The sequence below is a fragment of the Bombus vancouverensis genome, chromosome 10 (genome assembly GCF_051014615.1).
Source record: "Bombus vancouverensis nearcticus chromosome 10, iyBomVanc1_principal, whole genome shotgun sequence".
NCBI lineage: Eukaryota > Metazoa > Arthropoda > Insecta > Hymenoptera > Apidae > Bombus > Bombus vancouverensis.
In genome coordinates, this window is record NC_134920.1 from 8,844,620 (window position 1) to 8,861,086 (window position 16,467).

General features: G+C 39.9%; 1 protein-coding gene and 1 long non-coding RNA gene across 2 annotated transcripts in view; both read left to right on the forward strand.

Moving 5' to 3' along the window:
• Positions 1 to 16,467, forward strand: part of l(1)G0289 (plexin domain containing lethal (1) G0289) — a 45,439-nt gene that overhangs the window by 26,727 nt on the left and 2,245 nt on the right. Inside the window, exons 2-7 of the mRNA XM_033334570.2 lie at positions 13,751 to 14,235; positions 14,476 to 14,817; positions 15,247 to 15,439; positions 15,519 to 15,728; positions 15,828 to 16,226; positions 16,311 to 16,447. Of these exons, the coding sequence (XP_033190461.1) occupies positions 13,751 to 14,235; positions 14,476 to 14,817; positions 15,247 to 15,439; positions 15,519 to 15,728; positions 15,828 to 16,226; positions 16,311 to 16,447 (1,766 nt within the window). The remainder of the gene's footprint in view (positions 1 to 13,750; positions 14,236 to 14,475; positions 14,818 to 15,246; positions 15,440 to 15,518; positions 15,729 to 15,827; positions 16,227 to 16,310; positions 16,448 to 16,467) is intronic.
• On the forward strand, positions 1,759 to 9,413 carry LOC143303289 (uncharacterized). The gene is made up of 3 exons (XR_013059433.1): positions 1,759 to 2,765; positions 3,007 to 3,736; positions 3,817 to 9,413. It is a non-coding gene; the product is annotated as an uncharacterized LOC143303289 (long non-coding RNA).

A 16,467-nucleotide genomic window follows, 5' to 3' on the forward strand; every position in this document is an offset into this window, starting at 1 on the left:
AGAATGCTTTCTGCGAAAGTCTGCAGCCAAGAAATTGCACACAGTGCGAAAGTTGCGAAATATTTCTTGAACGAAGTTCAAACCAGCCGGTTCTCGATCGCGTGCGATGTTCGACGCGTGAAAAAAATTGACGACGCGCGATCCTTACACGCGGAATATATAATCGAAAAGAACGAGCCACGAAGAACACCGGAATGGAAAAGCGTGACTCAGTATCGGTTAAATGACGTCGGAAATGCAGGAATACAGGCGCGTCAGCGTTTTTCTAATAGGTATGCACATGATGCACAAACGTTTTTCGCGGTTCGTTCGCGCGAACATTGTTGGCCGTGCTTGGCGAGCAAGGCGGTTGCTCGAGGATGTTCAGGAACGAGTTCTGACTAAGCTATTTTTACAGCATGTCGCATATGATACGGGACAATCGTGAGTCACGTTTTAAAAACTGGTTTCATCGTGGATCTCGTGGATCGCGTCTTATGCGTTCACGCGTTCGCCATACCTGCCGGCCAGACGCACGAATCGCAACTATATGCACTTACGATTCTCTTCTTGGCGAATGGCCTTGGAGCAGAGAATATCCAGCAGTTCGTTTTCGGCGTGAATCGAACTCCAATTCAGCCGATATTTGCTCCCGTTTTGTCATGGCCATTTTAAAATGTGCTTCAAGTAACCTTGAAATGTATAATAACCGACTCCGCTGTTATAGGAACGTTAATTGTCACAATAACAAGACAGTAGTACGTATAATCTATAGTAATTAGGCTGCAGATGTTTATGCACTTGCGGGAAATTTAGCATTATAGCATCGAAAGACGACGTTGACATTAATCAATTGCTACTGTGATCCTTGTATTCTTATATCGTTAGGTCTGATGTTCTTATTTTAGCAAGCACAAATATCTTTGCAATGTATCAAGGAATACAGGTAATCTGTTAAAAGAATTTTCTGCCTTTCGTTCATAACAAACACGGATTTGCATAAATATAGACGATATACTAATAACATGTTACGAAGTAAAAATGTCAAGACCGTTAAACATCTTGGAAGTTTCCTTGTTTTAATACACCGTTGTTGTCCAGACGCTTGGAAAACTATAGTATTAGACAGACAGCGTGCGAAGAAAGATATAATAGAACACGACGAAAGTTTTATCGCTATACCGCTGTAACCATACAACGCAGAGTTACGTATTTAGCTGTGGCTATTATATCATGGTATCTGAAACTGTGACGGTACGGTCTCTGGAGAAAGATCACGCGAATCACCTTCGAGCATGTTCCGAGTTCCTCAAGGACGAAGCAGGATTCCGGTCCAACTATGGTCGGTCGATTACCTATACCTGCCTAGTAGCTTTACGCGCAGACCTGCTTCTTTCAACCTTTTACATACCTCAATCTTAAAGAAAATATGTAATTGGTATTCTCGTAACGAGAAGGAGACAGGAATCGATATTGGAACGTATCAAATGGAAATTATAAAGGAAAATGGCAGAGTATCTTTTCATTTCCCTGGAAAGACGAAGATGGCTAAGCATCATTTTCGTTGCGAGCATTTCGATCCACTTCTTCGTGTAACCTTGGCTTCGAATTTTTGTGCCTCTGTTTCGTTCTCGTTCCGACGAACGAAACAAAGAGGCGAAGAATCAGAGTAAGAACCGTGGTATGCAAATTTTCTAGCACGCCGAGTGCACAAGTGTGAGAATGCGTGGAAGGTAGGCGCGATAAGCTCCTCGTAAATGAACAGACACAAGTTTGGAGAGATAAGTAAGCGGATGGCAAGCAGGAACGTTTTGCAGTGGAGAGACCGAGGTAACCGGGCAGGCGAGCACAATCGCCAGGAAAGCCGGAAATTTCTAGAAGGAAAACGACGTGACGCCCAATATACTCCTGGCACAGACAAACGCGGTTTCATGATGAGTTGCGATTTTATCGGGGAAATTCTACGCGGAACTCGGAGAAAAGTTGGACAGATATCGGATTAAGTTGCTCGATTTACGTCTTGTAATTTTTAACGAGTTTATTCATGTTTAACGTTATTCTACTGTTTGGACAAAACGTTTAAATACAAAATAAATTAGACCCTTTGATGCAATAAATGAAACGAAAAATACAATAAAATAATACGAAAATTCGATTAAAATCGCAGGCGAAAAATGTATTACTGAAAAGAACACACGCAAAAACAGAAATTCAGGATGTCTGAATTAAAAGAGATTGATTTACGGACTAAACTTTCGCCGAATATTCGTAAAACAAGTAAAACGAGTAAATTCAACATCGTGTAACCGAGTGTTGTTTGAAGCTTATATAATGCGTGTAGTTGCAAGTGCAATTCGCTCTAACATTTTATACGTAATTAAAAGACGAAACAAATGTATTGTTATCCGTAAAGTGAAACGATGTTGCGATATCTAATGATGATAAACGATAATTAACGAATAATACCAAGTTTTCAGATAAATTGCGCGGTAATATACCTCTACCATTCGTTGACAATTGCTTGTACACCAAAAATACATACTTTATGCGCATATTATGCGCATCCTTGGCTGCTAACTTTTTCACCTTCTACCTCTATTCTATTTTCTTACACACTGCACACATTTTCTGCCCGTGCCAGTCTTATAACTTGATATTTATACAGTGTCCGGCTCAATAACATACACAAACGGGCATCAGGTGATTGCTCGTGAAAAAACAAGGAAGGAATATGTAATGTGATGTTATCGTACGAGGATTAGTTTGCGAGAGAATCGGCTCGAAAGGTATATTAGAGATTACGAACATTTATATAATTTTGCATTCTATAAGTATCTGCAATGTATCTATATAAATATCTACAAGTCTGTTGTTTGATATTGGCGTCGTTGTAACTGCACTCACATTTGTTATAGAACACTAAATAAAGTAAAGATAGTTTCTCGTTTTTTAGTAAATATCAAAAGTATAGTCGTAGTCGGTAGTATAGCAGGCTGTATAATATCAGAATTTTATCTTTGAAACCAGATAAGGTGCTTGACGTGTTAGTCGAGGGAATTTGAAACAAACGATATGCAACTAAGTGCAGATGGACCAGCTTTCCCTTAGGCAAATGCTCAATTTCGAACGTGTATCGATTCGACGACGAAATCACGTTTTACAATACCTTCGCGTTTCTAATGTAACAAGAAAAGTAACGACGAGAAAGAAGGTAAAGAGATCTCGCTTTCCTTGCTGACGAATGTGTAAATTTTAAACGTCACTGCACTTAAATTGGAAATCTCAATGTGGATGGCACATAGTACAAGTAACATTGACATTGCCGGTTAATTTCCGGTCGACAATAAAAGATAGGCATTGCGTCATAGCAGATAACAGCGATAGAAGAGCAGCAACAAAGCAGAGAAATTTCACATCGTCGAATACGTGGGCGTGTCACGTGCGCAACTTCTCATTGAATTCTATCACAGAAATGAAGGATTTCATTCTGGAACCTTTGAAATCTCTTCGACGTAATAACGCCGTAAATTGTCGAAAAATATATTTGACCAATGAGTCATTCACAATCAAACCATTTAATGCGTGATCGCGTAAGTACGTAAATAAATCATGCAAATAAATTTACTAGATAAGGATATGGATTAAAAGAGGTAGAGTTCTAACAAAAGAAAGAAGATAAAATGACGTGCATTGTAAAAATGAAATACAAATAGTACAAGTAAAATGCTGAAGGAGCCATGTTCGAGGGTATAGAGTGGTATGTACTTTCGCGGCAAGATCAAAAAATAATTATTCAACGGATGCTGCATCACTGTGATCTCTCTCTCTCCCTGCCAGATACCGGGAGGTCGTCAGGAATATCGGCGCCACATGTCTTGCAACACAGCTGCTTACGATGTAACCTTACAAGAGACAGACAGACAGACAGTTTCTACAGTCAGCAGAAACGATAAGAATCGAAACTGTACAAAGTGTTTGGCTCCGATTTGGATGAAGAATCGAGTCTTCTATCGATACAAAGCGTACTGGAGCATGGAGCCACACCAGTACATAAGCATGCAGTGATTTCGTTTAAAACTCATTTTTTTCGTATTATACAATTTGCGTTCTTATAACGCAATTTTGCTTTAGCATTGATTTGCTTCTTACATATCTTCCTACATGCGACGCGTATTGTCCATTCTTTCTACCTATATTCCTGGACATCCTGCAGCCTTTTTTGAGTCAACACCGTCTTCTATAATAGCTAAATATATCTTTCGCATCGTAAAAAAAATACATGGCAATCAGCATTTCGACTATAATTATTATCAGACTGCGATTGTTTGTGCATTTGCGGGAACTTGGAGGATACAAGAATGCACGTGATGCATCATGTAGAAATATATAATTCGAAGATGGTATCCCACTGGGGGTAGCCATTCACATGTTATATTATTATGCCACTAAGCTATAATATTTTACCAAATGTCCTACTGGACAAATTGTAAAATGTAAATAAATAAATAAAAAAAAAAAAGAAAAGTAGAAATATATAAAACATCCAAAGTAAGGTATTCGTTGTGAAACGTAGTAAGTGAAACAAACAAGCCTTCGTGTTCCATTCCTTTCTCTAACTATATTCATAGAGTATGAATTTACATAAAAATCTGCGGTCTAATTATTACTTAATATCATACGGGTGTAATTAACTACTAACGAGGGGAGAAATCGGACGATTGACCCTTTTATGCCCGAAAATATACCTGTTAGTCGATAGACGATCAATTTTTTTTCTTTTTTCGTAATTATTCGGGAATAAAAAAAACGCACCGCCTATGCCTAATTCTGTTTAACGCACTGCACGTTAACGATTTCATTTTGTGTCGTCGACCTCCCCTGCCCATGATCGATACCTATCGTTCCGTGAAGAACAAAGGTTAACATGTAACAGGTACGCGACTCGTAGCTACAACGTCCACCACGTTGCGAACTATTCGCTTAGTTTCTCGATATACCGGAACGTTCACGGTGCATGAACATATTTTTGTTTCAAAAATATCTTTCTTCTTTTTCCTTTTTACCATGGACAGCATTTTATCTTTTTATTAAAACGTATTAATATGATCTTTAGATACGATCAAAATATTCGTGAAAACGACAAATAAAAATTGATTAGTATCGTCGATCGATGAGGTATCTTATATAGGTTTCGATATGTTACTAGTTTACTTTATGTTTAGTTTATGTTCTTAGTTTACTTTATCACGTCTCGTTATAACGGATCTCACTGTAGATCGTTGTCTCGATGGAAAAATTAAAAATAAAAAAAAAAAATTAAAAAAATTTTTATTCTATATTTTCGACTGTGTAATATAATATACAGGGTGGTTGGTAACTGGTGGTACAAGCGGAAAGGGGGTGATTCTACGCGAAAAAAGAAGAAGTGAAATCCGTTATAACGAGACGCGATAAAGTGCACGCGTACCGAGCGAAAATTCAAAGTCGATTTTCTCGAAAACAAAGCCTCGAACGAAAAATTTTTATTCTATATTTCCTCCTTCCTTCTTTGATTTCACTAAATCTAACGACTTTACGGAGTCTTCTGATCGTATCGAGGTCACTTCATTTGGAATCCCTCTGTGCAGTCTTGGTCGCAAAACACCAAGTTCCCCAGCCTCGGGTGATAAAACTGGCTCGTCAGCCACATTCTCTTTCGAAATAGGCTCCACTCACCTCTACCACGTAACAAAATTAGTAGTAGCGGTGGGATACTTCGAGATAGCCGATTCGCGAGCGAAAGTGAGGGAAATGTACGTTAATGTTTATTGGCTAATTCGTGTTGGTCGTTGGAAAAGGATGCTGCTGCCCTTGAGAGAAAGCAGATACACCGATATACACCGATATGAATCAATAAGTAAACAAATAATTGAATCAACGATTCGAACGATTCGTCATCAAATTAACGCCTAATTGGTACGCATATGTAACCGTGAAGATCCATAAAATATAAATCGAATTTGCTACAGTGGTTTACAACCACACTATTGGTTTACAACCAGTGGTTCTCGTTAGTTTTTAAGTTTCTTTTAAAAGATGTACAGATGTTATGACGCACTCTGTATACGAATCCTAAAATGTGGTATTTATCAGGTATTTAATTAAATGTCTTTATTAGATGTAATTAGTCCTTATTAGTCTCGATACTAATAAAGGAAAAGAGAGGAATAGACTTTGTCATTTGCCTTTGCCCTTTGTCCTTGGGAATTATTATTTTAATTGTCCTCGACAATAACACCGCGGTAACCACCACAGTGGAAGCGATTCTTGCCCCCTATATAAGGGAGCCCGAATTCTGGAAAATCAGAAACATCCAGTTACTACAAGAAGCAAGTAGAAAATCACCATAGTTAAACGCTGACATTCCAACTTCGTGACAAGATTTCCGAGTGTGTGACAGGGACTTCTCAGTGAACTAACTCGACATACCAAGCGGAACATGCAAGAAATCAGTGTGCTCAGGAGAAAGAACGCCAGAAGATACGAATGCAACGACAAGCGCGACCGAGAGAACGTTTCGTGGACAAAGTTCGCATCTTCGTGTCAGAAACGGAATCGCTTACTACCGTCTGGGTCCGGCTGGAAAAATGGCCGAGAATGACCAGGAGACTCACATGGATAATGCAATCGTGGCCTATGGCGTACCAGCCAAACATCGCAAATTTGTCCGTAGGTATGCACCGCCGTGCCAGTAAAAATGTATAATAATTGTTTTTACGAAAGGGCTCAGCTCCTAAGACGAACCGAAACGGGTTTCGTCGTTCTGTTGATCGACTGGGGGTTAATACAGCACCACCAGTTCAATTCGATTAGAATATTACCAGCCAAGTTTGTAAAGCCGCCCAATCAATCTAAGGAAGCATTGAACGACGAATTGGCAAAGCTGATTATGCGATTACAACGAGGAACTCTGCTCGACGTCCACCATTCCCCAGTAGAAGGAACGACCGCGAGATTGCTGCTGGACTGCTCGCCCGGACAATCCTCGATAGACATAGGATCGTCTTGGTTGAATTTAGGATACGTCATTCCTAAAGCACTTCCTTCATAACACGAAGATAGTTACTTTTTCTGGATGAAAACACCACTGTGATGTTTCATCTGGATTAATATATAGAATTTATACAGCGCTACCAATATATTAATACATTATAGTTATTATATTTTCGACCAATCGCGGGGAGACGCACTCGCGAGGAGAGACGTCAACGGGAGTCGTAAATTCCCGTTGCGATTATAGCAATCGACACCACGAGTTGATCGATCCCCTGATTTCCGTTAAGATAACAGGGGTAGTTGAGTTAGTATAACACTGTGATTCACAGAATTATAAGGTTTCATTTTCAACACTTAAGTTACACTGTTCAACTTGTCGCCCGAAGGTACGATAGATATGCACGCTAGAGCAAGGCTCTTATAATTGAACTTTGTGAGTGGACTAGAGGAGCTGAGTGTTCGTGCTTAGACGTTAGAGTTCTGACTTAGTTGGTGAGTTACCTCGCGGTATAGAAGAAGTAGTTGACTCTTCCAACGGTGTAGAAGAGGTTTGACTTGACTCTCCTGAGGTCGTAGGAGCAGTGATGTACAGTGACGATGCTGTGTCAGAAGAAAGCTAGTGATGGGTGTGTCTAGTGCACGGGACCATCGGATTTGTTCGTGACGATTTTGGCTAAGAGAGTGAGGGAAATAGGCTTCGTTGTTAATTGGTTAAACGAAGGCTGGTGGACTAGGAAGGGTCTTAGCTGCCCTCGATAGAAAGTTGTTATTAGGAAGCATCGTACGCGGGAAAACCCAACTTTCCTTTGTCAAGCCGTAGTAAACAATATTCTTAGCAAGCAAATTAATGGGATTTATAACGGGGACTTAAGGTTATTGAGGGTACGCCGTAAAAGGGAGCGGACGTCTGATGTCCGTCGGGCCCGCGGTGTATGATCTGGTCCAGGTAGCTGTCCAGGTCGGGCTAGCTGAACATGTACTGCGGAGACGCATCGACATCTAGCAATCATCTTGCTCGAAGAATAGGGTCTGCGTGTGGCGAGCCACGGGACAGAAACCATTGCAATGTTTACTGTCGCGTGCCGCCAGAAATATTTCTTTTAAGAAGAGCTATAGAATTACTCCGTACCTTTGTTAGACGAAGCGTTCATCCCGTGACCGCGGCTACGTTCGGCGACTGACTGTCGCCTTGAGCCCAAGCTCATTATCACAACTCGCGAACAATTACAATCGGATTGAATAACATTGAATTGTTTAATTACAGCTATAGTAGACTCTAGATTACAATATTGCGGGATTATCCAAAATTCGAAAGGCTCCGGTGTTCTTTTCATCTCCGACATATATTTATTTGCTTTTGTCCTTCAGAATCTTCGATTAAATCCTGTTTAGCGACTTCTCAAAACTAATAAAAAGCATAAAAACTGTAATCTTGTAAACGATGCCTTATTTTTCCTCGTCTTCCGTACAACGAGTCTTGCAATATTAAATTTAAGATATCTTTCAAACTAATTATTTTTCGACTTAACTACCTTTAGAATCAAACAGACGATGATCATCTATTATCACGCCAGAATAATTTACTTATAATTATCAATGAGAATTGATTGTAAAATTCTTCCAAATAGAAAAGAAATCTTTCGATTTTGAGAACTTGCTGTTGCAACTCGTCAAGTATATTTGAAATAATTAAATATAAATAAATAAGTAATGTCGTGAGACGTTCGTACCAACGTATTCGCTAGACAGTGTATAATCGCTCGCAAATATGTTGTTAGATACTGGGTATGTAGAAGAAATTTACTATACTGTAATTAGATTTGCAGCAAACGCGCAAAGTTAAGCGACTGTAAAGTTAAGACGCATCTACAAGTAATTGTATGGAACGTAACGTGCTCACTGCAGAGAGTGGCCTTGACGACATATGTCAAGATCAAGTTCGTTCGATGGTGACTCTTCTCTTACGAATAATTAGCCAACTTTCGTATCCCCCCTAATCACTGGGCTACTTGATACGACGGACCAGATTCGCAGGCTGAAGAGGCACTATCCGCTAGACCTAAACGCTAGATTCAATTAGTTATCTAAATTAAGTAATATTCACTTATTTATAACACTTACTTATAAATTATAGTTATCTATAATAAGTACTAACTTATTATAAATAATCAGCCATGTCACTGCGCCACGCCAGAAAAATTACTGAAAATTCTCAACGCGAGAATTAATTGTAATTTTAATAAATAAAATAGAAAAAAAAATATTTCTGTTTGCCAATTTCGAAACGCTTTTTCTCTATCTTTAACTTAACTTGCCCATGTATCAAATGGTTAGGTGAGAATCCAGCGATACCGTGCCTGATGTTGTTTTTTGTTAAACTTTTTAAGTTTTAACCTTTTTTTTTTAACTTTTTGAGCAATTCTCAAATTCTTATTTTACGAAAACGTATTGCGAACGATTGTAACTCCGAGTATTCGAAATTTCAACGACCGTTCTGTCAATATCCAATTAGAATACGAATAAACATTTTTTTGTGAAGAATATTTGTCTAATAATATAGTAGGATTAAGCGAACATTTATTTTCACCAACTTTAACCCCCTCCCGTGCCAGTACTCCTGCGCGTAGCAGATTAGCCGAAACCTGCAGTTTAATTTCCAATCGCATTAAATAACAGACAACGCTACAATTTAATCTGAATTTAAAAATTAACTGCAACGCAACCAAAACGAGCCAAACAAAACGTAACAATATATATATATATATAAGCAGGAATTTTGAACTCGTTTCTACTCGTTCATATCGTCGTTATCCGCTTCGCTGCTTTCTCCAGTGTCGGAGTTTTCGCTGCCGTCGTTAATTAATCCTTTCGTCCCATCGTTTAAACTGTTTATAATTAAGGTTACAATTAAAGTCAGATTAATCGTATAATCGAGATATCCAACTCCGTTAAAAACTGCGGGAACGCTCCTAAGAAATACTTGCGTTGCCTGTAGCGCGCAACGAAAGAGTATGAAGAGTCTACACAATCGACGAAGTTGGAACGAACACTCTATAGGGTTTTTTTTTTATTATTTATTTATTTACATTTTACAATCTGTCCAGTAGGACATTTGGTAAAATATTATAGCTTAGTGATATAGCAATATAGCATGTGGATGGCTACCCCCAATGGGATATCATCTTCGAAACTCTATAGGGTGTTCCGTTTTTGTTTACTCTAAACGTTTTCATATCTAACGGTTGGATGGTATGAAATTGGTAAAATCCGGAGAACGAGGCAGGTGAGATACTGAGAGTAATTTTGCCCGCTTTTTATCACGTTTCGTTCGTATAATCGGAGTTGTTCGAATAAATAGACTCGATAAATTAGAGGTCCAGGTAGGTAGAGATAGATAAAGTAACTGTCCTACTGGACAAATTGTAGAATTTGAACAAATAAATAAAAAAAAAGAAAAATAAAGTAACGTATTGATCTTGCTTAGTCTTCACTGTGCGATGGAAACGACGTTTGTGGAATACAGTCGAATGGAACACAGGATCCTCGGTCGTGCAGTACAAATATTTATATAATTCGCTATAACGAAGATTTACTATGATAATAAGATGTATTATTATATATTAGCAATTCTATGGTAATCAAAGATATCCGATGGTTCGGAGAATGTTCCAGGTGTTTCGAAATGTCTTTGCGTGAATACGTTATGCTTCGAACCACAGGCAAAGGTCGAATCGAATGATTTATTTACGTAAATATTTGAAAAATCCAGAAGCCTTCGAGCAATATTCGAGCATTCCAGGCTCTCGAGATTCTCTTCGATGGTATCCCACTGGGGGTAGCCATCCACATGCTATATCGCTATATCACTAAGCTATAATATTTTACCAAATGTCCTACTGGACAAATTGTAAAATGTAAATAAATAAATAATAAAAAAAAAAGATTCTCTTCGATCTTGCAAATTCCCGTAATTAAATCTATCGTAAAGTTTTTCTTTTTTTATTTAATATTTCACATTCACAATTTGCCCAATTTGGACATTTGGTAGAATTTTTTAGCTGTTTGATTATCACGTGGGTGGCTACCCCCAATGGGGTACCATCTTCGTGTTTGTTAGGATATATCCTTTATGAGATCCGCTGGGTGTTTCCCTTTTAGTCTTCTTTCTATGCTTGTGTTGATCGTTTCCGCTGCCAGCCGGTTCGGGTGCGTTGCTATTCTTCCTCTGTATCTTCTTGCGAATCTGCTGATCTCTTCCTTAGTTGGTTGGTATTCCAAGGTCTTTCCGTATGTCCTCGTTTCTAACGTACCATGGAGCGTGAATCTATCGTAAATGAATCTAAGCTTCGCGAGATTAGAACTTTTGTATCTATCTTAGAATCGAAGATCTCTTCGAATCTGCACTCTACGCAATACGTAGATCCGAGTTCTATGCCATTTCGTAGCTGTATATTTAGCGCTGTATATTTTTAGAATCGTCCTACGTAAATAAAATTTGTGTAACGTATATCGCGCAATCTATCGCTTAACGCGCATTACACGTACCGTTAGTTTACACGGTTGAGGCGTTCGTTCACTGAGAAATTGGCAACTCGAAATGCTAGATCCAACGACCAGCCAATCGTCGTTCAGTCGACGATAATTGAATTCGAAATTTCTGTTCGATCGGCCGGTTCAAGGTCTTCCTCGTGCTTCCTCGAGTTGTCGAACTTTCCTAAATATGCGCATATGTATCTTAGGATCAATCCGGGCGATTCGATCGAGGACTGTCGGCGTCCTCGTTCCAAACGAGGATCGCGAGACCATGCGTCAGGCAAATGTATTTTCGTCGAAAAGTGTGCTGCACAATACGCGGACGAATAAAGGCTAACGACACTCGAATAAATTGGCGTCTCTTTAGAGTCCGTAGGGAGACGACTAACGATTGGCAGTTGAACGTTTAGTCGAGCTAGCTTTCAGAGCATGAAAATTTATACTGACGTCAAGCTTCGTGCATTCTCGACTAATAACGTCGGATCGTCAATTTATTGCTCTATCCGGCGATAGTTTGTCACGAGCAGCTAACATCCTGTTCTTCGACGCTCGTTCCGTTGCTTCCATTTTTTCCCCTCCGCTTAAGAGCGATAATTACGCGTACGTGAAAATATTAGTCTACCTTCGTTTCCGTAATCGAACGCGGCGATTGTAATTACAGCTATTTTCGCAAAGCGATAGATCTTGGAATTTCTAGGATTTAAACTAGCGCTGCAGGAATTGGAGCAACTTTCGCTTCTTGGTCGATACCATCTTTCCTTCGAATGTAACTGTGGAAAAACCGCGTTGCTTGTGCAACGTAATGGAACGTACTGTGGAATGTACGTTCCATAAGCATAGTATATATGCAAAGTCAAGTTTCATTGTAATATCCAATGAATAGAAACGAAGTCTCAGCTAGATCCTAATTGCTCGCTTACGTCGACGGAAGCATAGATTTTTCGTAAATACGCGCGACCTGTTTCATGGACTGTTTCATTTGATACCATTCCGTGCATCGTCACACGTCTGAAATTTTCTACGAACTTATGAAAATCCACGGTGATAAGCACCGATGATAACCGTTACGAAGCCGCGTTGTCCTCAGCCGGGACAACTTCGAGCGACTGTTACGAGCGAAACGAAGTGGAGAATAGCTTAGCGAGCTAGAGCAACGCGCGGGTCATTTAATGGAGAAACGTTGGAATCGATGCTTGAAATTTATACCGATCTGGGCCACGATCTGAACGTTCAATGTAGGCCGGTGTGCAAAATGACCGGACGACCCCACTGACGAACCAAGTATGCAATCCATAAATTGATTCGAATCGTCGAGACACGCTGCGTCGCGTCACCGTCCCAATGAAAATCCCTGGCAACTGCTTGTTCTCGCGTATCCTGTCCGTGAATCGAACTGTGCATCGATAGTAACAAGCCGTAACTTGCGACTAATTTGATTTCGGTCTTCGCTCTTTTACGGTCCGCGTCGTTCCAATTATATCGATGGACGTTGTTTCACTTTAACCAGTTAACCGCGTTTGATGAGTATATTCGTTGTCGCTTGTATTTATTTACGCACTCCACGAGCTAACTCCGTGAGAGAGGTTTCTAAAACTAAAATCCGCCATCAACTGGTTAAGCGTCCAATCGTTTTCTGCTCTTTCACGGACAAGCAGTTTTGAAATTCGGTAGTTTTGAAGTTCGATTCAATGAATCGATTGCCCTTTCCTTTGCTTTTCAAACTTTGCAGATACGTCTTCTTTCTTTGCCTTAAAAATGTTCTAAATGCTGTTCGTTATGACGTTAAAATATCACGCCTAATGGATAGGGCACTTTAGATTGGATAATTCGATCGATTCGACATCGAACGTAACCGGCATCAGATTTGACTCCGCCAATAAAAAATACCTTCTGTTTGCATTCTGAGACGATCAATGGTGCGTTTGATAACGCCGATGCGGATATTCTCTTGCAACGATTACACGCCCCAATAATCATTAACATTAATTAAATTCTTAACTTTGCAGCGATCGGTCGAATTAACTGAGACTTGCCTCTACCCTGCTGGTTGAAATATTTCTAAATCAGGAATTATTTCTTAACCAGGAAGTAGGCGGAGCCCGGTTTTCTTTTCCCTTTTTCTTTTTCGTTTCCGCGACAGTGTTCAACAAAAATCGATTCTCGCTGATCGAAACTCACCTCGTTCCCGTTGGAATATTTCCAGGTCGGTACCATTATGAATTGGGACGTTCGGGAGGACAGTCGTTGCACGATTTTGGACCAGTCGAATTGGCTTACGTGTCCGACGAAGATGCGGTCGACGATGAAGAAGTGTTAACAAGGTACCGTCGAGAAGCGGATGAGAAGCCAGATCCTGCAACCGAGCGAATCTCACGGGGGCAACAATTGCAACAGCAACAGTCGCAGCAACAGCAGCAGTCGCAGCAATCGCAGTCGCAGCCACAGCCGCAACCGCAGCAACAACAATCGCAGACGGTTGTGAATGCGTCGAATGTACCAACGAACGATGGATACGACTATCTGACGGATTATCCGACAGAATCGACGGTTCCTACGTCATCTCCATCGTCGACAACAGTTTCGTCAGGCGAACAAGGACTTGTGACGCCTACCCTTAGATTGGACAAACCGGAGACTTCAACGCCGATAGTATCGATCTACGGAAAGAATTCTTCCACCAAAGAACCGGTAAAATTCTTGTATTCATCAAGAATAAAACAATTGCGTTTTCGGCTTTGTTTCTTAGTTATTGGCAATTAAAAGCCGGCCAAAATACCCCTGCGCACGGGCAAACCTCCTTGCACGAACGAAAGGAGGTCCGCCTATATGTAGAGGCATATAGAATAATATTTTATTTTTATATTATATATGTTCGAATTAAGAAGCATTCGTGTACAACTAAAAATTAATTCTGTTCCCTTTGAGCAGGTTCCATCGGCAATTCCGGGAGGTAAAGCGAACTCTATCAATGTAACTACCGACGCTAAGAAAAATTCGACGAAGGGCGCAGAGTCTGTGCCGGAATCAACGGACAACAAAGATGATTCCGATGGCAGTATCGGAGACATATCTATCAGCAAGTTTTCGGACTTATCCAACAAAACTTTGTCCCAGCACAATATCACGAAAATGGAGTATGACACGCATCAATATTACAACAGCACGTTTATCATCGATGAAGCTGTAGGGAAGAAATTCTGGGTGGATATAAATAATCATCCAGATTTGAAGGTCAATTACTTACTTAGTCAGAGTCACCGTCGAGCAGCGGTATGTGTATCAAAAGTGTTTGCCATTTTTCTCATTTATACTGCCTTCCTTAGTTAAAAATGTCCTATCTCTGTAGCATCTGTATGCAAAGAAAATCGTGAAACTTCAGTTTCCAAGTAACAGATAGAACATTTTAACTTCAACGAGGAAAGGGAATTTGGAAATTTAACAAATTACGAAGTTTGGTATGCGGAGTAGACGCGACAAGTAGAATATGTAGAGTATATTTGAAGAGTAAAGTGTAAAAATCGCCCGTTAAAGAAAATGCAGAATTTTCTTTTTCCTCGTGGATTGCGTACAACTCTACTCTAGTTGCGCGTGAAGCTTTATAATTTGTTGAATTTCCAGGTTTCCTAACTTTCCTCACGAGAAAGTTAGTATAACGTTTTCGAACGTAATTAAAAAGTTTCTTTTTGTTTGTTCCAACAGACGGTGAAATTGAAATTCGATTTCCCTTTCTACGGTCACAAAGTTCGTAACATCACCATCGCCACCGGAGGATTTTTGTACACCGGGGAGTACGTTCACAGTTGGCTAGCCGCCACACAATATATCGCACCACTAATGGCAAATTTCGACACGCGACTATCTAATGATAGTTATGTGAAATATGTCGATAACGGTTGGTAATGAGCGTTAGAAGAGAGAATACACGTTTGCAAGTAGACATAGTCGTAAATAAATGGGAATGTTAATTGCAGGAACGGCGTTCACGGTTGTATGGGAGAAGGTGGTATTGCAAGACAAACCTGAGACAGGGGCATTCACGTTTCAAGTGACTTTGCATCAAAACGGTGACATCGTGTTTGTATACTCGGTGATCCCTCTGATGGTAGAGCATATCAAAGATACGGCGCATCCTGTTAAAGTTGGATTAAGCGATGCTTATATCATGGACAGAATAGTGTTCTGTAAGTATTTGGTGTTATCTCGTATTGAAGTCATTCTGAGAGAAAATTTCATCGTAACAAGCAATGATCGAATCGACTATTTTTCTTCTTTCCTCACAGTTGTTCGCAGAAAAACGATTTACGAATATCATCGCGTGAACTTTAATCAGCAGGACATTAAGAATTGGACAGTGATTTATCTACATGCACTGCCTACCTGTTTAGAAATGGATAATTGCAGAGACTGTTTGACAAAACTAAAAGGCTTCGACTGCAAATGGTGTTCAGAACTGAATCAATGCAGCACCGGAACATCTAGATCGCGACAAGATTGGCTGTTGAGAGGTTGCGATGTTCGAATGATAAAAGCAATTGACAATTGCCCGTTACCAACTACGACATGCAAGGAACACCTCGACGAATATAATCACATTTTACGCATGCATTCGGGAGAGACTGTTACCGTTAGTGAAATGAATGCGAAGCAAGAGAAACCTGGATCGAGTCCTCTAGAGCGTTGTAAGATCTTTATTTCTGCCATTAACGTACACTTTTGCAATCGTTCGTTCAATCATAATGATATTTTACTTTTAATATCTTTAGCTCGGGACAATATGAACATGGGAGTTTCAGGAATTATTGGAATTCTCCTTGTAATTGGTTTAGTCGTAGGTTTAGCCGCGTGGGCTGCATATGCTTACCGCAATCCTCATAGTACGTCCGGACAAATGTTAATTAGGGTAAGGATTAATAATATTTG